We start from the raw sequence: 26,388 nt of genomic DNA on the forward strand, positions 1-26,388 counted from the left end.
CTGCTCCCAGTCTCTCCAGTAGCCCCCACAACCCCAATGGCCCCAGTACTGCTTATACTGGTCCCAGTGACCCGGTACCTACTCAAGACGCGCTCCCGGTACCCGCCGGACGCCGCTCGCAGCCCCACTCCCGGCGCAGGCAACGGTGGCCGCGCGCTGTGCCCGGGGGGCGGAGCAGAGCCAGCCCGGCGTCGGGGGTGGGGGACGACGACGACGGACGACACCGGGACAGCCCCGCCCCGTCCGTCCGCCTGTCCCATCCCGGCCCGGCTCGGCATGGAGGAGCGGGCGCTGCCGCTGCCACTGCCGGTGCGGGCAGCGGAGGCGCTGCCGCTGCGGGCGCGGCTGAGCTTCGCGGCCGGGCACTTCCAGAATGACGCCTGCGCCGCGCTGTGGTTCACGTACCTGCTGCTGTTCCTGCACAGCGCGCTCGGCTTCGGGCACCGCGCCGCGGGCGCGCTGCTGCTGGCGGGGCAGCTCGCGGACGGGCTCTGCACGCCGCTGCTCGGCTACGAGACAGACCGCTCCGCCGGCTGCGGCCGCTACGGCAGGAGGAAGTCCTGGCACCTCGCCGGTGGGTGCCGGGGCGCGCTGGGGGTGCCCCGCCGGGGATGCGCTGGGTGGAGATGGGTGGCCCTAGGGAGCATTTTGGGATCAGCCCTGGAGGTGCCTTTCTGGGGTGCGCTGGGGGGTCGGAACTGAAGGTGCCTATCCAGGGTGCTCTGATTGGAGGTGGGTGGCCGCAGGGGAGCTTTTCTGGGTGCAGAAACATCGGGTGCCTTTTGGGGTGTCCTGATTGGAGATGGGTGGCCCTAGGAACCTTTCTGGGTTGCCCTGGGTGGAAATGGGCACCCTTGGGGAACATTTCTTGGGTGGGGGAACTGAGGGTGAGATCGGTGGCCCCAGGGGAGCTTTTCTGGGGCGTCCTGGGTGGGGGACATCGGGGAGCCTTTCTGGGATGCTCTGAGTGCAGATGGGTGGCCCCAGGGAGATTTTCTGGGGTGACCCTGGGTTGGGGAACAGAAGAGGCCCATCCAGGGTGCCTTGTGTGGAGATGATGGCCCAGGGGGAGCCTTTCTGGGGTGCACGATCAGCCTCTGTTACCTTTCTGGGGTGCCTGGTGAGAGGGGCAGACATCAAAGGTGCTCTTTAGAGATGCTGAGTGGAGAGGGATCCCTCAGGCACAGCTGGGGAAGGGACACTGTGGTGTCCCCATCCTGCCTGTGGGCACCATCCCCATCCCAGTAGGCTGTGACACAGTGGCTGGTGCTGCCCTGGGCTTCCACTGTCCCTCAGGCCATGCACTGAGTGTCCCTGTGCCCCCACGTGTGGGTGTCACTGAGTCAGGGTCAGAGCTTTGTGCTCAGTGAGTCGATTCTGTGGCAGTAACAAGACTGTTAACATCTGGGCTTCCCTATGAGCCCGAGGGTTCATCAGGGCCTTGCCTGTGGCCTGGCACCGCTGGGTTGTCCCTGTGGGTGGCCCTGGGGCCCTTGTCTGCACTGGGGAAGGCAACCAGCACATGGGGAGAGAGAGCCCTGTGGGAACACAGAGGAGTCACCAGTGGCTTGGTGTTGAGTTATTGACATCCTGCACCATGCCTTGGGGTCAAACAAACTGCGAGGAGGTGCAGGGGCTCATCGGGACGCTCGTGGTGGGGTCACTGTGACCTGGAGTAGGGTCCTTGGTATGCAGGAGCCTGCTCCAGCCCTGCAGAGCAGTTGTTGGGTAGCTGGCTTGAAGAAACATACATCCACAGGCAGAGATAAACCCCCTTAATGGTAACACCAGAGTGGATGCACACAGAGAGGACAGTTGTAGCATGGGGTGGTCTTATCTTAATCCCAGACTTATCTCAGCCAACCACTCTGTGCAGCCCAGTGATAGCCCGATAAGGTGCCTGATGTCCCCGGGGTACTGCTGGGTGAGTCAGGGAGGGTGTTGAAGCTTCACCTCTGCCAGGGCTCAGCTCAGAGCTGTCCCCTAGATTTAGGGAAGTGGCTGATGTTGTGCTTGCCCCCTCCCCGGGCAGCTCCGCTTCTTGCTGCTCCCAAAGGGAAGTCCTGGATCACCCTTCCCAGCTCCAGCAGCATGGCTGGAGGCTGCTTCCCTGGCCAGAGCAGGGGTTGTTGTCCCCAGAAGTGGGGTGATGGCAGTGAGGTCCAGCAGACCTGGAGCAGTGCTGCACTCCTCACACTGTGGCAGAGATGCTCCGTGTGGGAGTGCCCTGGCAACCCGCACTCCCAGCAGAGGAAACTTGTGAAACCACAGCCCGGGGGGTGGTTGTGGCGCAGACACCACGAGTTGCTATCGGTGGCATCTCCCCAACGCGGCACTGGGCTCCCGGTGCTGGTGGTGCTGATGGCTCAGCACCACACCGGCTCTTCCTGGGGGACAGTTTCCAGCCATAGCAGTCTGGGAAGGACGAATGTCTTTGCTGCCTCTCTAAGCCAGTCTGGTGGTGCTGTTCCAGATTCCCTGCCCAGGGAAGCCTGGTATTCCTGTGATCCTGCTTCTTTCAGTCCTCCCCCACAGGGCTGGTTGCTGGAAGCGGGGGCCAGGGGTGGGAAAAGGGGGTGCTTTGGGGGCTCCCATGGCCTGCCTTGGGCAGTGTGGGCTCCTCAGCATCCCTTTGGCTCTTGGCAAAGCCGTGTTCACTTGGGTAGATCCAGGGTATGTGGGTGCAGATGCATGGCAGTGGAGCCCAGCTCCATGTGGGTGGCCCTGGTGTTTGATGGTGGTGATGGGCCAGGGGTGGACATGGAGGCTGGAGCAGCCTGGGTGTGCAGCTGCTGCCCCAGCGTTCCCCTAGGGATGTCCTTAGGGGATGCAGAGCTCGATCCTTGCAGGGCTTGGTTCAAAAGGAGCCAAGGAGGTCTGGTGCAGTTGGAACCCTCTCAGACCCTTCCTGTCCCAGGGGTTCTCTGGGGCAGACACCGTGGTGTGGCCAAGTCCTCTGTGCCTCTGGGAGCTCCTGGAGCGCCAGAGCTGGGTGTGAGCTCTGGAGCAGTGCAGCAGATGTGCTCTGTAACCTTGTAGAAGAGGAAGGAGAAGCCATCCTGTCCCTGCCTGCTCCACGCAGGCGTCCCCCCGCCGTCACGCTGCTGCTGAGGGAGGAGCTTGGCTCCGCGGCCCCTGGCTAAGCTGGAACCGTCTGTGGTGGCTAAGAGCCATGGGTCACATCTGCTCCTGCCCTCCCAGTGCTGCCCGGAGGTGTCCCTGGTGCTGCGGGGCCTTGGTGTGAGTGTGGGGGGAGACCCCCGGGAGCAGGGAAGGGGGAACCCAGAGCCTTGCAGCCCCTTGGGGTGGCCCTGGCTCTGGTTATCGTGTGCGGAAGGTGAGAGAAGCTCCTGGTGCCTGCAAGGTGTGACCGTGTGTGAGGGTCTTGTCCTCTGGACAGAGCGGATGGGAGGTGGCTGAAGCACACTGTCAGAGGTGCTGGCTCGCTCTGTTTCTGTGTCTGAGCTGGCTGCGGCTGTTGGTGTCCCAAGGAAACAGGGCTTGCAGCCTCTCACTGCTCTGCTCTCTTCCCAGGCACCACATGCGTCCTTGTGTCCTTCCCCTTCATCTTCAACCCCTGCCTGGCCTGCAAGGAGAACACGCCACAGTGGGCAGCCTTCATCTACTACCTCCCCTTCATCATCATCTTCCAGTTTGGCTGGGCAGCCACACAGGTCTCCCACCTCTCCCTCATCCCTGAGCTGGTGACCAGTGACCATGAGAAGGTGGAGCTCACAGCTTTCCGGTGAGCACAGCTTTCGCCTCTGCTATGTCCCTTTGCATGGTGAGAGGTCCCCGGGTGCCATGGCACATGTGAGCCCTTGGTACGGCAGGACCAAGACTGGGCCATGTGGGTGTCCTGCAGAATGTGTCCAAGTGGCTCTGGTGCTCTGGGTTGGTGGCCCAAACCCTTTGCTGCCAGGAATGTTTTGGTGGCAGAGGTGTTGGAATGCTTCCTTGGGGGCACTTTTCCTTTGGCACTGGAGGGTGATACTCACAAGAACAGACACCCCCAGATGCCCCTGGCCTTGCACAAGCTGTGCCATAGTTAGGTATGGCCTCAGGGCCAGGCTGGGCATCATGTGCAGCTCTGTGCACAGAGCCGGCTCAGTGCTGCTTATCCAGAGGAATCTGGACAGGCTTGAGAGGTGGGACTGTGTGAACATCATGAAGTTCATTCACTCAAATGATTCTGTGATCTGTCAGGATCAGGCTGAGGGTTTATCAGATGGAGCAGGGGTGGGAGGAAGTCCCTTCTAGCAAGTGAGTGGGGACCAGCTGCAGTGCAGTGGGGCAGGGAGGATGTGGGGCAGTGCTGGGGTAACTGGGCTCCAGATCTGGGGGCACTGGTTCAGGTACCTTGGGGCGCCCTTGTGGCAGAGGTGAGCTGCGACTGGAGAGTGAGCAGGGTGGCTCAGAGGGATCATAGACTCACAGCTTGGTTTGAATTGGAAGAGACCTTAAAGCTCATCCAGCTCCAAGCCCCTGCCATGGGCAGGGACACCCTCCAGTAGAGCAGGTCCTGTCTCCCCTCAGGTATGCCTTCACCGTCATGGCCAATATCACTGTGTACGGCCTGGCCTGGCTCCTGCTGAACTTCCAGGTGGACCAGCCTGAACGCATAGAGCACTTAGGCCCCCAGGATATCCCTATATTCCGGGTAAGTGGCCTTGGAGTGCCCTCTTCCCTGGGTGGGACATGGCTGAAATGGGGAGGTACCAGTGGGAGTGAAATAGCAGCACCCTGAAACGTCACCCACTGCATGGGGCAGGGGTTGCACTGAGCTTCCCAGGGCTTTTGAGAACCTCTTTCTCCACCAGCTGGGGGTGGCTGATGGACAGGCAAAGGGCAGCCCCTGCCATGCTCACCCCCTCTGCCTCACCCAGAACCTGTCCCTCATTGTGGTGGGACTGGGGGCTGTGTTCTCCCTCATCTTCCACCTGGGCACCAAAGAGAAGCCGTACCCATGGGGCTCATCAGCCCAGCCAGAGGAGAGCACTCCCCTACTTCAGAAGGAGCCGAGCCCTCTGCGTCCGCTGCTGATCTGGAGGGACTGGCTGTGGGAACCTGCCTTCTATCAGGTACCTTCTGGGGGTTGGGAGTCCTCTGGCAGTGAGACGTCCTGTGGGGATAGAAAGATGAGAAAGAAACCTGGAGAGGGGCTTTGGACAAGGGCCTGTAGGGACAGGCCAAGGGGAATGGCTTTAACCTGCCAGAGGGGAGACTGAGATGAGCTCTTAGGCAGAAGCTCTCCCCTGTGAGGGTGCTGAGGCGCTGGCACAGGGTGCCCAGAGAAGCTGTGGTTGCCCCATCCCTGGCAGTGCTCAAGGCCAGGTTGGACACAGGGGCTTGGAGCAAGCTGCTCTAGTGGAAGGTGTCCCTGCCCGTGGCAGGGGTTGGAACTGGAGGAGGTCTAAGGTCCTTTCCAGCTCAAACCACTCTTTACTCTATGGGTGGTACTGGGCACCCACTACCACATCAGGGGCTGTCCCCTTCTCAGAGGACATCTGTGCCATGGCAGGGCTGGGCACAGGAGGTGCCAAGCCTCCTGTTTGCACGGGCTGAGCAGTGCTGCCCTGTCTGTCCCTCACAGGTCGCGGTGCTCTACATGTCCACCCGGCTCATCGTCAACCTCTCCCAGGCCTACATTGCCATGTACCTGACCAACTCGCTGATGCTGCCCAAGGTGGGCACTGGGCAGGTCCCTGCTCCTGTGTCAAGGTGCCGTGGGCAGGGGTCCTGTGCTGATGATGTGGAGCTTATCTCCTCCCTGTCCTCATTTCTTGCAGAAATATATCGCCACCATCCCCCTGGTGATGTATGTCAGTGGCTTCCTCTCCTCCTTCCTCATGAAGCCTGTGAATAAGTGGTTGGGTCGAAATGTGAGTCCTGGGGGCCTGGTGAGGCTTGAGTTTGACCAAAGGGAAAGGCCCATGGGCCAGATCCTGACCACACAAGTGTGCAGAGCACTTGGCACACCTCAGCCTGGCTGGAGAGCAGGAACCCCTCATGTATCTTTTGCCAATGATGCTCTGCTGCAGCATGGAGTAGCGGGCGGGGGGTGGGGGGGCATGGGTCTATCCTGTGCACTCTGGTCCGCAGTCACCTGTGGTCAGCCCCGTGGTGCCCGTGAGAGGCAGAGGGAGGGTTTGGCTGAACCACCCTGGGTAGGGATGGGGACACCCTGCTCCGTGCTGCAGCAGGCGCTGCTCCCCAGTACTCCACCTCTCCTGGTGACTGGGTGTCCCAGTGCCAGGCCCCACACCTGCAGCGCTGCGGGGCTTGGGCTGTAGAACACTCTGGAGCACCACAAGGCTCTTGCTGCCTGGAGGCTCCTTGCTTAGAACCAGCTGGAAAGGAGCCAGGGCTATCCCCTGGGTACCCATGTCCTCCCTGCTCCCCATGGCCGTGCTGGTGCGCGCTGGGCCGGGAGCTGAGCTCTCCCCTCTCCTTCTGCCTCTGCCCATGCTGGCCGGAGCAGCTGACCTACTTCGTGGGCATCCTGGTGATCCTCACCTTCGCCTCCTGGGTGACCCTGGTCAAGCAGATGGGAGCAGAGATCTACGGGGCGGCCGTGCTGCTTGGGGCTGGCTCTGCCACCATCCTGGTCACCTCCCTCTCCATGACCGCAGACCTCATCGGCACCAACACGGTACCTGCGCTTCTCCCGGCCGGCACGGACCCGGGGGATGGAGACCCCTGCCAGGGCGCTAAGGACGGGCTCTGCTGCAATACGAGCTGTGCCCATGAGAGGGCACAAGGCTCTCGCTGCGTTGTGCGGGGCCCATGAGCTTTCCTCTCCCGTTGCAGCACAGCAGCGCGTTCGTCTACGGCGCCATGAGCTTCACGGACAAGATGGCCAACGGCCTGGCCGTGATGGCTATCCAGAACCTGCACCCGTGCCCGTGAGTGTCCCTCACAGTGACGGCTCCAGCCGCATCGCCTGCATGCCAGGCAGCAAACACCCCTGCCTTGGAGCAAGGGACATGGGTGGAAACCTGCTCTGATTTGTCATAAATACCCCCCAACTTCTCCAGCCCCAGATGAGGGCTGCATCTCCAGACACACAAAGAGGGTGGGGATCTCAGTGGGGTACAGCCCCTTCTCCTTGCCTTGGACCTTTCCTTCACCTCCTAGTCCTAACACTGAGGACATGGGCCTGCTGTCAGGGCACTTTGATCAGCACTGGTCCAGCCCCTGCTCCTGCCTATGAGCCATATCCTTGCCCTGTCCCTGCAGGTCCGAGCTCTGCTGCTCTGAGTGTGCCAGCTTCTACCACTGGGTGATGGTGGGGGTCACCGGAGGTGTTGCCGTCGCCGCCATTGCCTCTCTCTGCTGCATCATGGTGTGGCCAATCCACATCCGCTACCGTGAGTGGGGCTGGGGGCTCCGGTAGTGCCATGTCCTGTGCCAGCCTAGGATGAAGTGTCCTTCCCGATGGGAAGCAGTGGGAGCCTGGCCCTGTGGCAAAGCTGGTGGTGGCCTTGCCGCATATGACTGCCATTGGGCAGGCAGGACCACCATCCTGCGCCCTGGCACTGGGAGCTGTCCCTGCTGTGTTTTGCCCTCCTGGAGGGCAGGACCCAGCACTGCCCGCTGGCCCCCTCAGGCCATCACTGAGGGGTGGTGGCGGTCATACGTGGGGTCAGAAGTGCCCCTTGCCAGGCTGGAGATGCCCACACCAGCACTCGGTGCTTCTATGACCTGCATCTTGCTGCGGGAGGGGGGAGAGCGTGAACCTCCCTGCACTGCCTTGGGAAGCAGCAGCGGCTCCTGACTTGTCCCCTCGCTCCCAATCATGCAGATGCCGTCTGCCTGCGGGGGCTGAGCAGAGCGGGGACCTCCTGCAGCGGGACTGAGAGCGCAGAGGGCGGGGGCCGCACCACCAGCATCAACTGAACCAGGGCCGTGTCCTGCACCGTGAGCTCTGCTGAGGCGACCCCGCTGCGACGGGGGCTGAGCCCCTCGGGGAGGGGGGGGTGACCCCGGCCCCGCCTCGTGTCCCCTGCACTGGACTTGTGGGTACCCCCCGCTCGGCCGGGCGCTCCCGGAGCAGCCGCCAGTGCTGGCACCGCCCTGGGGCGCGCTGCGGGGGGGCAGCGCTATGGTATAACCCCTGTGTGAGGGCAGTCCGGACACGGCCCCTGGGAGAGGAGTTAAAACCCACAAACACAGCCGAGCGCCCTGACCGTCACTGCGCGCCCGGGGCAGGACCTGCGGGGTGCCCCGCGCCCCCAGCATTGGCCTCCCGCGAGGGGGGGTCACCGGCACCGCAAGATGGCCGCCCTCAACAGCCATGGCGGCAGCGCCCGCAAACAAAATGGCTGCCGAGGAGGAGCGCTGGAGCGTGATGATTGGGTGCTGCGCGGATGTTCCGCCCCCCGGGATAGCCAATGAGGGTCTCCTCTGCAGCCGAGTGGAGCTCGGGGCAGAGGCGGCGGGGGAGGGGGCGGGGCCGGGCTGCCTGGACCCTCACGGGTCACGTGTGTGCGGCGGGTCCGGGCAGGCACAGCGTGTGTGTGCGCATGCGTGCGCGCGGGCTGGGCGGGAGGTCCTGGCTGCGCCCCAACATGCCATGGAGGCGGCGCGAGGCCGGAGTTGCGGGCCGGCGTCACCGTGTGGTGGTTGGCGGTCTGGAGGAGCGCTCCCTTGCAGTCCCCCAAGCTCATCGCGGGCTTGCTGCTGCCCAAGACGGGTCCCTGGGGATGGTGGGGTCCCACCAGAAAGCCCTTGAGGTCCGTCAACCTCCGCCTGCTCTGGTTGAGGGGCTCCCCAGGGAGGGTGGAAACTGAACCCCCAAGAGCTCCTCACCGCAGATGCGCCAGCTCCGCCCAGACCTGAGGCACAGGCTTCCACTCCCCCTCCATGGGGCAGACCCGTGGCTGGTGTCCAGGGAGTACTGGGGGTTCTCAGCCTCTTCATCATCACTCCTGACCAGCTCTGCCCTGCAGCAGATCAGTCTTCCAGGCGAGGGCCTGCTTGAGCACGGGAGCAGGTTTTGTGTCCCCACCAGCAGCATGTCAGGGCTCAGGCAGGGGGCACTCATGGGCCTGTCCCCACCACTTGGGGGGTGCCCTTGGAGGCACTGGGATGTGAGGAGGCTCGAAGGAGGGGGCAAGACCCCAACTGGTGGGACTGAGCAAGCAGAAGAGCTGCCCCATCTCCCCCCAGCCAGATTCCCACTGCTTCCCCCCCCCCTTCCTTCTCCTCCAGCCACAGCCAAAGCCCTTGCTCCCCTAACCTCATCCTGGAAAAGCAGAAGCAGAGCCACCCTGAGCCATAAATCCACACCTTGTTTAATGCCAGTTAGATTGTTTTACACAGACAAGTCACAACGTGCTTGCTGTGGGGTTTGTCCCCACCTTATATATAACAATGCCCCATGGCCAAGACTTTACAACCCAGACTCGGGGAGGCCCTTCTGCTCTGCCCTCTGCCTGTGCTCACATAGAACACACATAGCAGCATCGAACCCCCAGGGAGCACCTCTGGGAACACCACTGCTGGGAAGGAGGTTGTGCCAGGTCCATAGGAAGAGCTCATTCACTCCATCACCAGAAGGAGAGAAGCCAACCTGCTCCCAGTGCAACTCCAGGATGAGATGTGGGAGTCCCTGGGAAGAGAAGACCCTGATGCTTGGACAGACACACAAGTGGCCATTCCCAGTCAGCAGCATCCCCCTGGGCTCAGCTCCCTCCTGCTCCAGAACATACAAAGCCACCTGAATTTTGGGATTTCAGCAGAAGGGAACCCACAACAGACAGGAAAATCCACAGCAACAGCTACAACCATCTCCAGCCTGGGTGAAAACACCCACCCTGGGCCCAACTGCTGCCCAATATGGTGGTTAGCAGACAGGACAGAAGCCTTGGAAAGCCAGTGTCTTGCTGCAGGTGGCCTTTGACTTCAAACCTGCTCTCACCAACTTAATGATCCAAGTTAATTTTAATTCCTCCTCAGTGCTTTGAGTGCTCCTTCCACACACTGGAAGTTTAACAGCGCCTGTGAATGTACCTCACAAGAAGAGAAGGGCTGCGAGGCCATGGGGTGGTTTTTAAACCAAACTCCATGCCCCTGCACTACACTAAAGTCATTGTGTTGAAAAGGTGGGTCAGAAATCCCTTTGACATGACATTTTGGAAGCAGGTGAGGCTGTAAGACCACAGTGGGCTGCCAGGCTGGGCTGTGGAGCCTGGGTGCTGCTAGCCTGGCACAGGAGGGCCTCATACATCCCCGTGACATGCAAAGGGAGCAAGCACCAAAAGCCTGATCCAGGCACTGGTGAATGGCACCCATAGTCAAGGCTGCAGTGAACAGAGCAGCACCTCGCTGCCCTTCTCCGTGTGGAGCTTCCTACACATCCTTCCTACACCACGGGTACTGGTGGCACTGGGGAAGAGGCAATCATATCCCTATTACAGCCCAGTGCAGGGAAAGAAGGAAAAGGAAGAGAGAAACATTATCACTTATGCAATCTACAGAGAACAGATCAAGGTCTATATACACAGCCAGGAAAATCCAACTGGGAAGACGAAACAGCACTTGCATCCATTCTGGTGTGGCAGGGAGAGCATTGGCATATGGGCAGAGTGAGAGGGGAACAGCCTGCACAACAGCTTCTCTTTAAATTAAAAGCAACACAGACACATGAGCACTTCACAGCTCAGGCCATGGCTCACCCCAAGGTCATGAGCAGGCACTCTCTTCTCATTCAATTTAAACCCCCACAACAACCCCCCAAAACCCCCACAACAGGTCCCTGGCTTTGACCTGGGGGGTTAGAAAATAAAGCAACGCTTCTTGCTTTCAAAAAAGAACCCCTGTTCTCGTCCAGACGTGGGGTTATTCCCCTCTTCCAGCCAGAAGAGGCCATTGCTCTCTCCAAAACCACCCAGATCCACATGAGTGGTTTTGTTTCAGACACATCTCAACTGCTTTTGTCCTCAGGAAGACTCCAGTGCAACGAGCCCACCACAAACACCACTGTGGGGAGCTCCACCTGCACAGTGGTTGCTGGTTGGGTTTCTTCAAGCCATTGGTTTTCCTCTCTGTTAACTAAAAGGATCAGCCCAGAACATGCAACAGCAATTTCAGCACTTTCTGAATGTGCTCCCTCCATGATGGAGCCTCAAGTCTCCTCCAAAGCTGAGCTCCCCAAAATGGATTAGAAGGCAGATGTCAAGCATGCCTAAACCAAAGCAAAACTCAAGCTGGAATGACTGTATCGAGTCACAGCACCCCTGGAGAGCACAAGGAAAGAAACAGTTCTCCAGGTTCTTTCTCTAAGGGGGGTGCCAGGCAACAAGCCTGGAATCCAGCCCCCATGCATGAGTGATGTTGAACTGGTCTGGCTGGCTCCTACCTCCACCGATGGCATCCAAGGACAGCAGGACTCAGAGCAGCACATTAAAGTTGTTCCTACAGAGGCAAAGATGGTCTGGTCTCTCCCAGGAGGGGACAACGCAGCAGCTGGTCCCATCTCAGAGGTCCATGTCACACGTGGTTTCTCCAGTACACAACATGAGGGTTGGAAGATGCAGGTTTAACATTTCTCTTGTACCCTTTTATGAAGGATGAATCCATAAACCTTTGGCAGTTCCCTCCCCTCCCCAACCCTACCCCAAATACTGCCCAGCATGTTCACAAGCACGTATTTAATGATCATCTCTTGGGTCCGTCCTCCAGGCCCAATGGCACTCCCTCCCCTTCTGGTGAATCACTTGGGGGTCCATGCACACCAAGGTAGTGGTTTCATCCTGGTATGGCAGCCTGCAGTCTCCTCGGTCTCAGCACAAGGGTTTATCGTATCCTGGTGAAGAGGTTGAGAACGGATACTGACTCCTGAGAAGAGAAGACGAGGCAGGGGCTAAGTACTGCAGCACTACTCCATCTGCCCTTTGGGGTCTGCATTGAAACAACTGCTAGTCTGTGAGCTCCCCAGAATGGTGCTGTGTGCAGCACCCCTGTAGCAGCCAGGAGAAGGATGTCCTGTCCCACTGCCTTGGGCACACAGAGGCAACCTTCATATCTCTGCAAAGTTTAACCCTTCACTGCATCCAGCCCTCAATCTGCAGGATCTGGTGACAAGATCAGAAGCAAGGCAGTGGAAAAGAGCAAGCTTGGACTCACTTGACCCCCCAGGGCAGAACAGAGCTGCAGCCATGCAAACAACACACACATCTTTACCTTTGTTGAGCGAGTTTTGCTGAAGACATTCCAGAAACGCAGGGTTTCGTCTCCAGCTCCTGTGACTATGGCCTCCCCATCAGGGGACATTGCCTAAGGCCAAGAGAGAGCAACCTTTAGCATCTCTTTCATTTCTGAGGTTGAAAACGAATCTTCATTGGAATGAAAGAGAGATTTAACTCTCCTTCCTACTTGGTGAGAAACCAAGCAGCTACCTCTGCTTTCGTGTGCAGCGTTCAGTCTCAGTAGGTGCCAATTCAAGCACTTGCATATTATTTACGCAGCTATGGAACACATGGGTAGAATTATCATAAAAAGGATTATTGTATTAGGAACTCCAACCCATTTGTAATTGAGGCAACTCCTCCCCACACTATAAATATGTGTTAAGGCAGGAAGTGTGATAGGGCTGGCATTTGCCAGCTCTATTAGTCACTTTGGTTGGAATCCACTTCACAAAACAGTATTTGCCTATTTATCATCTCCGTTATGAATCCACCACTGAAAGCCCTGTGTAGCAGTAACAAAGCAGGTATGCGATCGATGGGGATTAACTACACCAAGCATTTTAATGGCAAATTAGGAAGACTGAAAGCATCAAATTCTTCCCCTGCTGGCAGTCACCAGTGAAAAAGCGTTCGAGTCTTAAGGGAACAAAAAGAGATGCTTCTGCTTCCTTAGAAATGTTTTGGCAGGCTTTGCTATTCATTAATAAAACCTCACATTTCCATAGCAGCAAATGAAAGGTAACCCTTGCAGGCAAGGAAACTAGATCCAGAGCATTTTCCGTTGCTCACAGGGCAGCATTCATATCTCCATCTATACTACAGGCAGCTTACAGTGCCACTGGCACTGTGGCTTTGGGCCTCATCTTCAGCACAGAAGAGGAGCTCCAACGAGATGCTTTATCTGCAGCCAGATAAAGCAGCTACAGAAGTTACAGAGGTTTTCAGAGACAAGGCCATCACTCACCAGATACAAGACTCTGTATGAATGCCCTGTGAGCTTTGCTACTTGAGTTAAGGAGGGATATTTCCAGACGAGGATCTGGTTCTGCGAGTAGCCATGGGTACTCACCTGGAAGGGGAGAGGGAAACATGCATTAAGCTTCTGAACAGGAGACAGCTCAGCAGTAGGACTGCACAGGAAGGAACTTACCAGCTCATTGGCATGTTTGGACCAGGCCAGGTTGCACACTTGTGACCCGGTGTCAATGCACTGCAAGGGCTGCCCCGTGAGCGTGTTCCAGAAGCGTATGCAGCGGTCAGCGGTGCCACCACCAGAGGCGAGGAGCCCGTGCTGGTGTGGAGACCAGGCAATAGCTTTCACTGCTGCCAAATGCTCGGTGTACTGTTGGACAGGACTCAGGCTGGAGTGATTCCAGACAAGGAGCTGGCAGAGGAGAGACGTGATCAGACTTGTGCTGCAGTGGGTGTTACGGGCACACAACAAACCACGATGTTGCACTGGGACTGATGAGGGCAGTTGGGCAACAAGGTCGTTTCCCACAGCCTTGCCCAAGCACATGCATCTCCACTCTGCACTTGGCAGCCCTGAAACCAGTCCTACCCTGCCACCACTTCAGCTGAGAAGCCATTCTGAGGGCCACAGTCATAGAATCCCAGACTGGTTTGGGTTGAAGCGACCTTAAAGATCATCCAGCTCCAAACCCAACATGGTAGGTCTATCTCTCAGGATGAGTGCTGAGTTTCAGGTAAGCTTAGGAAGCCAAAACCATGCCATCACTAAACATGACTCAAAACCTTCTTTTCCCTTTATGGCTGAATTATTCCAGAACACATTTAGAAATATGCTCAGGTTCATTAGAAGTTATTCTGAGCAGGAGGAACTGGGTACAACCACGCTGTCACACAGGCACTGGGCAAATTCACTACCTAGCAACCCGCTCCGAAGTGCTGAGCACTGCTTCTCCACAACAGATGCTTCTTCCATATGGTGCTCAGTGAACTACAAGCCTGCATTATAGGTATTAAAACTTCTAAAGCTCTAAACTTAGTTTCCTTCTGCATAGATAAACATTACTGCAATAAGCTACTATATTCCACCTAAATAAAGTCAGGAAGCACAGCTTACCAGTAGCTTTGTTGCACTCAAACCCCTGAGTCAAGCTCTAGATTTAATTAGCCAAATACAGAAGCAAAATTAAATTTGCGTTGTTAATTTCATTAGAGAGAGGAGTTTGAGGAGAGGCTCAGCATGGTTTGTTTGGACACGGTTCAACAACTGGAACAAAAGACCCTTTCAGAAAGGACATATATCCTTGAAGGAAGGGGGTCTGCTGTTTCTTGGTGAAGATGCAGAGACCCTGAGGCTCACCTGGCTCCTAGGCAGTACCATACCTTGTTGTCATTGCCTCCAGAGGCCAGGAGCTGGTGGTCTGTAGACCATTTAAGCCCACAGACCTCCTGCCTGTGGCCCTGGAGCCGCCGCTCAGACTGCAATGGGGGTGTGCGGATGTCCCTCTGAAGGATCATCCGGTCTCGACTCCCAGAAGATAGCTGGTCAGCATTCCATGCTAAGGCACCTTGAATGCAGAGAGAGCAGAAGAGCACATTGTGGGAGTCCTGCAGGAGTGGGGAGGCAGAACAGACCCCACAGTTGGCAAGGTTTTAAAAAGATAAAGAAAAATCAGTGCTGATGGATCTCCCTTATATCCCTCTGAAGTCCCTAGAGTAGTGTACAAAGGAAGATTAACCTGCATAACCTTACTGAATGTATCACTAATCCCATTTCACAGTGCAATAAAGCACGGAAACTTGGAGAGTGCCTTGACTTCCCAAATCTCACTCCAGCTTTTGGATTCATAGCACCTCTGAGCAAAGAAAAGAGTCCCCACAGAACAGGGGAACTGGAAATCTCAGTGTAAAGCTGCCTGCCTGCAGGGCTGACACAGGAAGCCAGGGGCAGTGAGAAAAGATGTTGTAACCAAACCTAAAATGCCTCAGAGATGGCAGAAACACCAGCTGCAAGACTCCACCACCACCACCACACCCAGGGTCAGAACACCGCAGTGATGGTATTTCGAAGATTACTGAAGACATAGCACTATCAATTCTGGTACTTTGAGTTCTGTTATTTCAAGCAAATCCCTCACACAGGAGAAAGTTCAATCATGAAGAAACAAAACATGTGAAACCTCTTCCTCCCACCTCCTTACCAACTCTGGCTGTGTGCCCCTCCAGCATGGAGAGCTTTTTTCCTGCAGCTGCATCCCAGATCTGTACAAAACCCTTGTGAGTGCCAACAGCTACCAAGTTCCCCTAGAGAAGCAGAAGACCACAATCAGTAAAGCCAATAAGTGCAGACAGACATAAAACAAAAGCTAAAAGCTGAGAAAAAGACTTGTGATAAATCCCACAAAAGGGAAAGCATACCAAGTTCTTCCATCTTACATCTTTTCCCTCCTGAGAGTGCCAAGCAGCCTGGCTGGAATATATTTATTGTAGCATTTTACTGTCAAGAACTGGAGAAGCCAACTGGCTTTTTCTCCCTCCCACACCTCTTTGCAAATACCTCGACAACCTCAAGATCCAAGAGGCTGCCTTCTATCCCCTCTCACTTAGCAAGAAAACCAGCGAGAACAGCAAACCGCATTTGATTTGTAATGCATACATGGAGTTTGGGAAAATACAGGAAAAACAATCTAAGAAATGAAACCTATAAGGAAGAGCTACCAGAAGAGTGTCTAAATGAAGTTTCACAGCTAATGATATTGACAATGTTGTACTGACCCGTTCTGACCAGCCCACAGATGTTACAGAATCTCCTTCCACAGAGAGATCACACAGCCGGGTTACCTTGGGAGTAGGACAGAATGGAGTTAAGGAACATTTGCTGTTGTCAAACTACACTATTAACTGTCTCACTGACTAGTACCTAGTCTGGGGCAGAGCATTGCGAGTGCTAGATCCCTAACACAGCATCTACTGTAGCTCTGGAAAATGCTACAGCAATGGGTGCCTCACTCTCTTGATATGGATGATCATTTACCTGGCTCGTACAAGCGCTCCACAAGTACACACAAGTCCCAAGGCCAACACTGAGGACGTTCAGAGAGGACCAGTCCACCAGGTTCAGGTAGAAGTCATCCTGCAGCTCTGGGGCATCCAGCACTTTGAAAGGAATCTTGGAGATTTTCCGAGTAGGTTTTCGAGGTGATCTGAGCAGTTTCTGGCTGTTTACAAAAATACAAAAACAAGGACAGGATCTTACACCTGGCAGCAGATGGTAGACACAAATGTAGCCACTCTTCAAAGCATACCGCATGGCTATAGAAACACATACAGAGGTTGCAACATTCTTTCCAAACTGGAAAGAATTAGGTTGTGCTGCTATAAAGGAGCTGGAGATCAAAGAGGTAAACTGACTACCGGAAGTTGGCCAAGACAGATCGAAGCATGATGGGCACCTGCACAAAATTCTCACAATTTTACTGTCCCTACTTATTATCTCCACAGATTCCTAAACCCACCTCACATAGCAACTGTTGGTGCCTTAATAAAAAGCCCTGGAGAACACAGTGAATCCTCTGTCCCAGCCCTTCCCTTCTTGCTGTCTGTGGAGAATCAGCATTACCTTTTGTTGCTGACAGGAGACAGGGAATACGGTGAGACCTCATTGCCATCATCTGGGCTAGAACGTTTTGTGCTGAGTGAATACTGTATAAAGAAAACATATCCAGTAAGAGCCCCAGCACAACCAGGACTTTGGCAGAACACATGCTGGTGCCCAATGCTAACTCTAACACTCACAGCCAGATTTTCCAGACTTTCCAGTTCCTCCCTTTCCCGTGTGCTCCAGAGTCACACAAAAAAAACCCTCATCTCCACTGAAATCCTCAAGTTTGATTTGGTCATTTACCACACTGCCCCAAAAAACTTGGTTCCGACTCAGCTTCCCTGCCAGCACAGAAATAGGAAGTATGTAGCTTGCTGCAGATCCCTCTGTTCACCTTGCAGGCCACCCAATTTTGTTATCAACAGGTTATCTCAGTCAAGGAACAGCACTACCTCACTGGCCCCAGGAGCCTGGCAGAACGAGGTGCTTTGTTCCAGTGACACACATGTGAAACCTCTGCTGGTTTTAATGTCAGGTAACCCACTTACAGTGAAGAGAGACTTCTTCTCTGGGGTGGATGGCTGCAGCCTCCTGTCTTCTGTCTGTGGGTCTTGCACCTTCTCGATCCCTGCTCCTAAAAGTTCGTTCTTCAACAAGGCAGAGTAGGCAAGGCCATCTGTGAACCCAAATGTGTGCTTAGGCAGGGAGCGCGGCAGCAGCAGACAGCTCCACAGGGAGCTGCAGGATCACACTTAACATTCACAGGGCCTCTTAATAAGCCTGGAGCCACAGTTTGGAATCAAGATTTGCAGCAAGCTTCCCCTCCCCACAGTCCATCGGAAAAGGACTTCCAAGGCACAACAAGAGATAGAAATAGCCTCATGCTTCCCACATGCTTGTCAGGAGCCCATTGAGGTTGACCCAGGACTCACTCTCATGATGAGGGCATTTCCTAACACGCCAGCATGTGTTTTTGCATAAGCATTGAAGTATCAGTGCTCCCTCCATTTCCAAACTTGCCAACAGAGCTTGGAGCAAAAGCTGTAGCTTTGGCACAAGCGGTAGGAGTGTGGCCTCACCTTTGCCGTTGTCTGAGGTAGCATCCTTTGCTTTTCTGTTTTGACTTGGTGATTTTTCATTTTCCTAAAGGGAGAAACACGCTTTCACCAACAGAAACATCATGACATGTGGTAAAATAACAAGTGAAGAAGTCTCCTGGACGACAGGGGCAGCCTGTTTGAAGACATGCCCTCAAAGGAACTCTTCTGAGGCAGCAGAAGACAAGCAGAGCAATTCTGCCAGCCCCTTCCTCACTTCCAAGACTGCAGGAGAGGGGAGAAAAACTTACATTTATTCTGTGGAAGTTGATGCTCCAGTTGGCCCCAGCTCTTGAGGGAATGAATCTGTCACCATGCTTACTGGGAGAAGACATGGGAGAATTGGAAGGCGTCAGGGTTCTTCTCATCTCTGCTACCTGAATTAAAAAGACACATACAAGAATGAGTGTTGATCATGGCAGGGGTCTGAAAAACATCAACAGGGTCTTGTCAAAGCTGACTAGGCCAAAGGAGAAGAGCCAAACACTAGTTTATCCTCTTCACAGAGCCAGTGAGCACATCAGAGTCCAACTGTCATGGAAACATCTCCCAAAAGAAGCAATTAAACAGCTTCTTCCTGAGTGCTCCCTCTCAAAGTGACCCTGTCAAGGCAGATCCAAGGCAGGCGGAATGGTACAGACTGCTGCAGGGTGAGCAGCACACTCCTTACCTTCAGCCACATGCTTTGGCATAGAATTATTTCTGTTGGAAGGGACCCCCAGCTCAGAAAAGGGCTGATTTCAACCATCCTGGTGGCCCCCACTGGACTTTTCTACCTTGTCAAGCCCTGCAGTTGGTTGGTTTGTTAGTTAGCCCCCAGCTTTTCATTTTCCACATGTGCTTACCGAGATCATTTATTTAGAAGGCAATACTAAGCTACATTAAAATATCTTAACTCCTTGTTGTTGAAGTTGCTCAGTTATTCTGGAACAGCTCAGGAACTCACAGTTGCTCACAGCCCAAGGGAACATTAAGGTTTGCTTCAAAGAGATCCCGTGTCTTTTAAAAGCTCAAGGGAAAACAGTCACAAGAAAACTTAACAGTCAGACCAAGAGCACTCAGCAGAGCCCATGTGTACTCACACAAGGCATTGTGTTCTCATTCTGTATGTTGATTTGGCGTAGAAGACGTCTCTCATAATCCTGGTCCATGCTGGGAAGCAGAAAGGTTGAGAGTCCAGCAGGCTCAGGATTTTGCGTGCATTAAGTCCAATCAGTAATTAGTCTGCTGCAACAGACAGGCCAAGAAAACCACCAGATTATTCCACCATTTCATATAGAAGCAGCCTCTTCCCAACCTCTTCTGTCTGTTCTTTCAACCTAAAACCACTTTTCCTATCCACAGCAGTGCACACTACGGTGCTGACACTGCCTGGGGTAACTTTTAGCTGTGTCAAAAGTCCTGCAGACTCTTAGTACCACACACTGCTATGGACTAGGCAGCCCCTTGGGTTAACATCCAATGGCTGATGCCCATGCTCTCCCAATTTCTCTTGGCTAGCTCCAAGCTCTGAAGGGCACAGAGCAGCAATGTTGCTGCCCAACTCACACACATCTCATGCTTTGCCACTAGGTTATGCTGACACAAATGCCAGAAGAGAGGTGCCAAGTTGGTCTTTAAACCCAAGACATCTCCAAAGGGAAAGGTGGAACCTAACACAGGCCTCAGCCCCCTCTGCAGTGGGAGAGGTTTGCTGCAGGGAGCTTTACCTCGAAGAAAAAAACAGCCACCCAGGGTCTGCATCTGGAAACTGGCACCAAGCTCAGAGGGGTTCAGTGAGGCATGACCGAACTATTGCAATATTCTCTGTAATTAGTTTGAAAGCTAAAGCACATGAAACCTAGAGCATGGCCTGGAGCAGAGATACCTTCCCTTTAGCTGAACTATTTCTTAGTGCTTAAACTTGGACTTCTTACAGATGCTGAAATGCAGAGGTCTTTTCCTCCCTGCCATTAAGCATCCCAATGCTTTTGCTGGAGCATCCCTGGGGTATCTCATGCCAACCTGATCAGCTTCCCCAGGTGAAGAGTCAGAGACTCCATTACTGCGAGGGAGAAATTAGAGAAGTCTGTGATGCTATTAACAAAGGAGGTTAAAAAAAAATGAATGCATCGCATGTCAAGCACTCCCCCTCCTTTTGTAATTCACTCATCACCAACCTGACCTACCCTTGATCTATGAAATCTGCATTAAAGGCTAACAGGGCCTCTCAAATCACAAAAAATGCCATGGGTCATCATCCCCTCCTCTTTCTTTTGTGACTTAACACCGTGAATCATCAAATTACAGAATCCCAGACAGCTTTGGGTTGGAAGGGACCTTAAAGCTCACCCAGTCTCACCCCCTGCCACGGGCAGGGACACCTTCCACTAGAGCAGCTTGCTCCAAGCCTGTGTCCAACCTGGCCTTGAGCACTGCCAGGGATGGGGCAGCCACAGCTTCTCTGGGCACCCTGTGCCAGTGCCTCAGCACCCTCACAGGGAAGAGCTTCTGCTTAAGAGCTCATCTCAATCTCCCCTCAGGCAGGTTAAACCCATTCCCCTTGTCCTGTCCCTACAGACCCTTGTCCAGAGCCCTTCTCCAGGTTTCTTGCAGCCCCTTTAGGCACTGGGAGCTGCTCTAAGGTTTCCCCTTAAGGAGCTTCATTTATACCTTTCCAAAGCAACCTACAGCCCTAGAGAGGTGACAAAGGAATGCTGACCAGCAACCACACAGCAACAGCACTAATTTAGGACACTCAGGTCATGGAGTGCTGCAGGGAACTGTGTGAGCCAAGGATGACAGACAGCTCTGCACGTGGTGTGAACTTTCACACCCAACACTCAGGGTTGTGAGAGCTTCAGGAAATAGGAAAATCTCTGTCTAGGGAGAAGCCTTCAGTAAATAATGCCCCTCCCTCCAATATTCAAACTTCCAGCACACCAGGACAAGACCAGAGGGTTTCCAAACATAAAACAGTTGCTCTCAGATGCAAACCCTTGCCCAAAGGAAACACTGCAGGAAGCCTACCAAGAACACTGCTACTGCTGCCTCTTAGATTGGCAATATTCAGGTACAGCCACTGCTTTCAGCGCAGATGTTTTCCCTAACCCTCCCCCTCTTTTCCCCATAACTGGAAAAGAAGGGAAGCCAGAGTCACGCCTGCTGGGCTGTACTCAAAGGACAAGCACATTTTCAACTGCTCAAGTCAAGGCTCAAATACAAGCATGACCATCAACCCCATGCAGCAGCCAGACCCCAGATGAGAGGGTTCCACATTTGCTCCAGCCAGCTTTTAGTAAGTTAGGAGAAGAAGTTTGGAGAACTGGAGGTTTGTTACTTCCTAGAGCACATTTTCATTCACCACACACCTCGCTGCAGCGGAGAGCAGCCTGTCAGAAGCACACAGTTTATCTAAGCAGACATGACAACAGTGTACCCAGCAGAGGATTTCTCAGGTTGTCACCATTATGATCATCACCCTTTTCATGGCCTGCAGGGAGGGATTATTTCCTCTTTCACTTCTCCACAAACAAGAGGGACACACCTGTTCCCAGGAAACCCAGAATGAAGTACAAAGTCTTCAGCAGGGCAAGAGAAACAGGAGCATGAACACACAATACACACTCACCGTGGGGTCACCTCTTGCCTCTGGGACAAAAGGCAACCTCTGCATTTGATTAACAGAACATCTCCCAGGAGGTTCATCTATTATCAAAGAAAACCAAATAAGAGACATCGGAAATACAACTCCAGTTTGAGAGATGCAATCATTAGCAGGTACCTATGTTAAACAGTGTTTGAACACCTCCTCTTTTCTCTCTGGCTGTTCCAGAGGCTCAAGCACAGCTCTGAAGGCTGAGTGCAGGATCAGGTTCAGCTCTGGCAGCTCATGTTTAAGAAACATCAAGTGCTGAACAAGTTTTGCTGCTCCTATGGATGTCAGGAACGGGTTCCCGCTGTGCTCAACACTATCCCTTTCTGCAGGTGCCAGAGGTTAGGACACACACTGGGGAAGGAGCTGGGTACTATTCCCTTGAGCTCCTACTTGACAAAGAGAGGAGAGGCATCGACCTCGTGTTCTGCTTTGACTTCACCTAACCACCAAATGGCCCCCGAAGACAAGAGCTGAGCCACGTGCAGCCACTGCACAGTCAAGAGAGGCTAAACTGCAGCCACTGCACCTTGGCTTCCATTGTCACCTGATGGCAGCTTTTGCCACATAAACACACATTTTGGACAAGCTGATGGATAGACAGGAGAAACGCAGGTTCTGATGTCAGCTGCTCACCAACCAGCATACAACAGCATTCCTTTTGGCTGTTACCTACAAGATATTTACTTCTTTTGCACAGAATCATTTAGGCTGGAAAAGACCTTTAAGATCATTGAGCTCTACCATTAACCCAACACTGTTGTGTTCACCAGTAACCAATGTCTCTGAGCACCGCTTCCTTTAAATACCCCCTGTGATGGAGACTCTACCACTTCCCTGCACACCAAGAGCTGATAATAAAGGAGTGGGGATGGATGAAGTGCCTGGATTTCAGCCTTTATACAGGTGTAGTTTTTCCATGTTACGCATTCCAGACTCAGAGGACTTTCTTAGGATCAGAAGGGATCACAAGAAAGGTCACTCACTGTATGTGTTTTGAAACGTTTTGTAGGACCTTCAGGCTCTTTTGCTTGGTGGGGTTTTAGCAGTTTATATACTAAAAGCCAAGATTAAGAACTGCCAAGAAGCCTTGGCCGTGGAGCTATTTCAAAGTCTGCTTCCTCATAACATCTAACCTGCTGGGGCTGCAATGGCCAACAACAGAAAGAGGATTCAGACAACAGAACAGCTTCAACTGGGGCTTCAGTCAACAGTCCCAGAAAACTCTGCTTCTGAGTCAATAATAAAGTAAATCAGGCTTTAGTATCTGATGCTGTTGCCAGCAAAGGGGTTGCACTGTGAAGAACCTCAGGAACAAAACATTCTGCAGGCATCATGGCTCAAAAGTCCTCATGAGCTTTAACAACTCTTCTTCCCCTCCAGCACCCCAGACGATGTTCAGGTTGGACTTTCAAGACCTCAAACCTGTAACCTGCTGAACATGTGACATCCCCACCACATTAACAAGACCCTAATGGAGGATGTGGTGACATTCTCCCTCAGACACCTCAGAAGCCATAGGGTGGACAACGGCACATCATGAACTTGTTCTGGGCACGAACAATCCACTGTTGACCCAAGTTTCTGTCACTGTTTGGGTGCTCTTCTACTAGAGCCCACACCAGACACACTCAACCACTGCTCATGGTGTCACTTTGGTCAAGAAGCCAAGAAAGGGTGAAGCCACAGTAGCGAAGCCAGCTCCGGTGTCAGCTCACCTGGAGCAGGGCCGGGTAAAGGCTCTACAGCCAGAAGTCTGAACCACCGGGCCTGGACACTGGCCCCCGCTGCCCCTGGCTCCAGCGCACCACTGTTAGCAGATGGGCCCGGTGCACGAAGGCCCGCAGCCTCCAGGCGCTGCAGCAGAGCCCTCACGCAGCATCGGCTCGAGCCGGAGGCAGCGCCGGCCCCGTCCTGCCCGGGCATCGCGGGCACAAGCGAGGAAGGAGCCGTTGGGGCGCCGGCACCACCCGCCAACCGCCCGCCCACCGGCACTGCCCCGGAAGAATGACACCCGGGCCGCGCTCCGCTCCCGCCGCGCCAGCCGCGCACCGGGCCCGCCCGGTCCGTCCTCAAGCCCGGCGGCCCACGGATGGGGACGGGCCGCACCCCGCGCCGCCGTGACACCAGCCCAGGCTGCAGCCCCACCGCCCGCCGAACCTGCCGGCCCCCCCCACCTACCTGTGGGCCCTGCCCGCCCGGCCCGGCCCCGCTCCGCCTCCTCCCGGCAGGCTCTGCCAGCCCGAGCCCTCTGCAATATGGCGGCCAACCCCACAGCGCTGACCCCGCCCCCCGCGCGCGGGGCACGACGGGAGCGCCCCCGTCGCCTCCTTTCGAATCAATACAGGAAGTGGCGCTATGGGCGGCGTGTCCGGGCGGCGGAGCCAGGGCCCGGCGTGGGAGAGAGCCGGCCGCACTGCGCCCATCCCGTCCCCGGTGCCGCCGTGACCCCGCCGCCGGTCGCCTCTCGCACGGCCCCTGGTCCCGGTTTGACCATGCGGGAGCGGCTCGTGGTGCTGCTGTGCGCGCTGGCGCGGCGGCGGACGGGCGGGCGGCGCGCCATGCCCGGCACCGGCGCCGGCGCCTGGGACGGGCCGCAGCGGCGGGCCTGGCTCCGGCACTACTACAGCCAGCGGCAGAAGCGGCTCATGACGGTGACAGCGGAGGGCGCGACCGGCGCGGGGGGAGGACACGGGGACACGGCCCGCGGGGCCCGGGAGCAGGGGAAGAGTGGGGCAGAGACACGGGGGGGGAAGCCTAGGGACAAGGAGGATGCGGGGGGGGGGGGGGCACACAGAACATGGAGGTGGGGGGAGCGCAGGGCAAGGGGGTGGGATGGGGAGGATGTGGGACATAGAGGTGACTAGGACACAAAGGGTGAGGGACGTGAGAATTGCAACAGGGAAGCAAAGGATGTGGCACACGAAGGACACGTGGGGACACAGAGGTTGGAAATGATAGGTAATGTGGTGTATGGCGATGAGGACATGAGGGGGTTGTAACCGGATGAGCTTTAAGGTGCCTTCCAACCCAAACTGTTTTATGAGTCTCTGAAGCACCGCCTCATTCCCCTCTTGTCTCCCCTCTGCACTGCAGCTCCTGATTGCTCGCCGGAGGAGAACCAGCTGCTACTTCTACCCCCGTGCTTGGCCCGGTGTCACGGGGGCAGACTGGTGGGAGCGGGTGGTGCTGAAGGAGTTTAGTCCCCGGGACTGGCTGGAGAAGTTCCGGATGTCCAAGGAGACCTTCTTCTACATCTGCAACCAGCTGCGTCCTGGGCTGGCTCCGCACAGCGCCCACTTCCACCCCACCCTGCCCCTGGAGAAGAGGGTGGCTGTGGCCCTGTGGCACTTGGCCACCAATGTGGAGTACCAAACTCTGAGCCCTCTCTTTGGTGTGGGGCCCTCCACAGTGCAGATGTGTGTGCGGGAGGTGAGCTATGCTGTTGTCTTGCTGCTGAAGCCCCTCTACCTCCGGCTCCCCAATGAGAAGGAGCTGGAGAACATGGTGCGCATCTTCCGTACCCGCTGGGGCTTTCCGCACTGCATTGGTGCCCTGGACAGCCTTCACATCCCCATCCACCCTCCCCTGCGCCTCAGTGCTGACTACTGCAATGGCCAGGGCTGGCATTCCATCCTTACACAGGCCACTGTGGATGGGCTGGGCCAGTTTTGGGATGTCTCCACTGCTTTCCCTGGCAGCATGGAGAACAGCGCGGTACTGGAGAGCTCCAGCCTGTGGGTGCTGGCCAAGGAGGGCCGGCTGTGCCCCAACCCTCCCAAGCACTTCATGGGGAAGGCACAGAAGTACGTGCTGCTGGGTGATGCCACCTATCCCTTGCAAGACTGGATTCTCAAGCCCTACCAGGAGGATGAGACCCTCACTCAGCGGCAGCTACAGTTCAACTACCGCCTGAAGCGGGCGCACAGCGTGATTGAGAATGCATTCCTGCGCCTGAAGGCACGCTGGCAGATCCTCCTCAAGTGTGATGACTGCAGCCTGGAGCTGCTGCCCACCCTCGTCCTTGCCTGCTGCATCCTGCACAACGTTTGCGAAGCCCACGACAACCCCTTCAACCAGGAGTGGCTGGAGGGCACTGAGCCCACTGAGCTGCCCAAGCCCTGCCAGCCTGCACCCACTGCCATGGAGGATGGACGAGCTGAGCAAGTGCGGGAGCTCATGTGCCAGTACTTCGAGAGCTGCGGGGAGGGAAGATCTGGGGAGGGATGATGGGACTGGGGTGGGAAGGAGCAGCCCTGCACATCCCTGCTTGTGGACTTCCTCCAGCAGACATTGGTCAAGTGGTACCATGCTGCTCGGCAAAGGACTGTGTCCTCCCATGTCCAGTAAGGGCTGCTGACTGCATTGGCCATTCCCAGGATGGGGAAAGGGGGTGGCTGCATTGTCCTCATCCTGTTTTTGCCACTTGTTTCAGGCAATGGAATGTATTTTGTGCCCTTTACTCTCTTCCAGGCATAGAGCAGTCTGGCGGTGTGTGGTGAGAGGAAAAGGTGGGGAGCGGGGCTGGGTGGGTGGGTGCTGCCTGGGTTTTCTGGGGAGCATGGCTCTGTCCAAAGGCCGTTCTGTCAGGCTGAAACCAGGAGGAGCCCTTGAAAACACTCCAGGCTTGGGGAAAAGCAGCTGGAAACTGCTCACGGAGAAGGATCTGGAGGTGCCAAGTGATGGAGCTGAACTTGAGCAGCTTGTGCCCAGGCAGCCAAAAAGATACCAGCATCCTGGCCTGTATGAGCACCAGTGTGGCAGCAGGGACAGGGCAGTGGTTGTGCCCCTGCACTGGGCATTGGTGAGGCCGTGCCTCGAATCCTGTGTTCAGTTCTGGGCTCCTCACTACAACAGAGACATTGAGGTGCTGGAGCGGGGCCAGAGAAAGGC

The 26,388-nt window shown here is 55.4% G+C and overlaps 3 protein-coding genes across 5 annotated transcripts; 2 read left to right on the forward strand and 1 right to left on the reverse strand.

Moving 5' to 3' along the window:
* The first annotated feature begins 240 nt into the window (after nucleotides 1–240).
* Nucleotides 241–7,949, forward strand: MFSD12 (major facilitator superfamily domain containing 12). 3 transcript variants are annotated; one of them, XM_062636584.1, is made up of 10 exons: nucleotides 241–574; nucleotides 3,535–3,745; nucleotides 4,537–4,660; nucleotides 4,887–5,081; nucleotides 5,594–5,686; nucleotides 5,790–5,882; nucleotides 6,482–6,652; nucleotides 6,811–6,905; nucleotides 7,240–7,370; nucleotides 7,805–7,949. In XM_062636584.1, the coding sequence occupies exons 1-10, from the start codon at nucleotides 277–279 to the stop codon at nucleotides 7,897–7,899; spliced, it is 1,506 nt and encodes a 501-aa protein (XP_062492568.1). In that variant the 5' UTR covers nucleotides 241–276; the 3' UTR covers nucleotides 7,900–7,949. The 3 variants fall into 3 exon arrangements, with proteins under 3 accessions (XP_062492568.1, XP_062492569.1, XP_062492570.1); XM_062636585.1 differs by having other exon boundaries at nucleotides 6,548–6,652; XM_062636586.1 differs by lacking the exon at nucleotides 6,482–6,652.
* A 1,324-nt stretch (nucleotides 7,950–9,273) lies between these two features.
* FZR1 (fizzy and cell division cycle 20 related 1) lies at nucleotides 9,274–23,460 on the reverse strand. The gene is made up of 14 exons (XM_062636583.1): nucleotides 23,304–23,460; nucleotides 18,944–19,088; nucleotides 18,113–18,238; nucleotides 17,844–17,907; nucleotides 17,313–17,440; nucleotides 16,783–16,865; nucleotides 16,198–16,381; nucleotides 15,939–16,004; nucleotides 15,365–15,467; nucleotides 14,547–14,731; nucleotides 13,345–13,578; nucleotides 13,159–13,263; nucleotides 12,187–12,279; nucleotides 9,274–11,841 (listed from the first exon to the last, which is right to left on the reverse strand). Exons 2-14 carry the CDS (start codon nucleotides 19,010–19,012, stop codon nucleotides 11,800–11,802), a joined length of 1,482 nt encoding a protein of 493 aa, XP_062492567.1. The 5' UTR covers nucleotides 19,013–19,088; nucleotides 23,304–23,460; the 3' UTR covers nucleotides 9,274–11,799.
* On the forward strand, nucleotides 23,316–25,971 carry LOC134172951 (uncharacterized). The gene is made up of 2 exons (XM_062636591.1): nucleotides 23,316–24,149; nucleotides 24,592–25,971. Exons 1-2 carry the CDS (start codon nucleotides 23,316–23,318, stop codon nucleotides 25,723–25,725), a joined length of 1,968 nt encoding a protein of 655 aa, XP_062492575.1. The 3' UTR covers nucleotides 25,726–25,971.
* Nucleotides 25,972–26,388: the final 417 nt, after the last annotated feature.

Source organism: Pezoporus occidentalis, unplaced genomic scaffold, assembly GCF_034315485.1.
Source record: "Pezoporus occidentalis ecotype Australia unplaced genomic scaffold, CSIRO_AGI_Poc_V1 ctg483, whole genome shotgun sequence".
Taxonomy (NCBI): domain Eukaryota; kingdom Metazoa; phylum Chordata; class Aves; order Psittaciformes; family Psittacidae; genus Pezoporus; species Pezoporus occidentalis.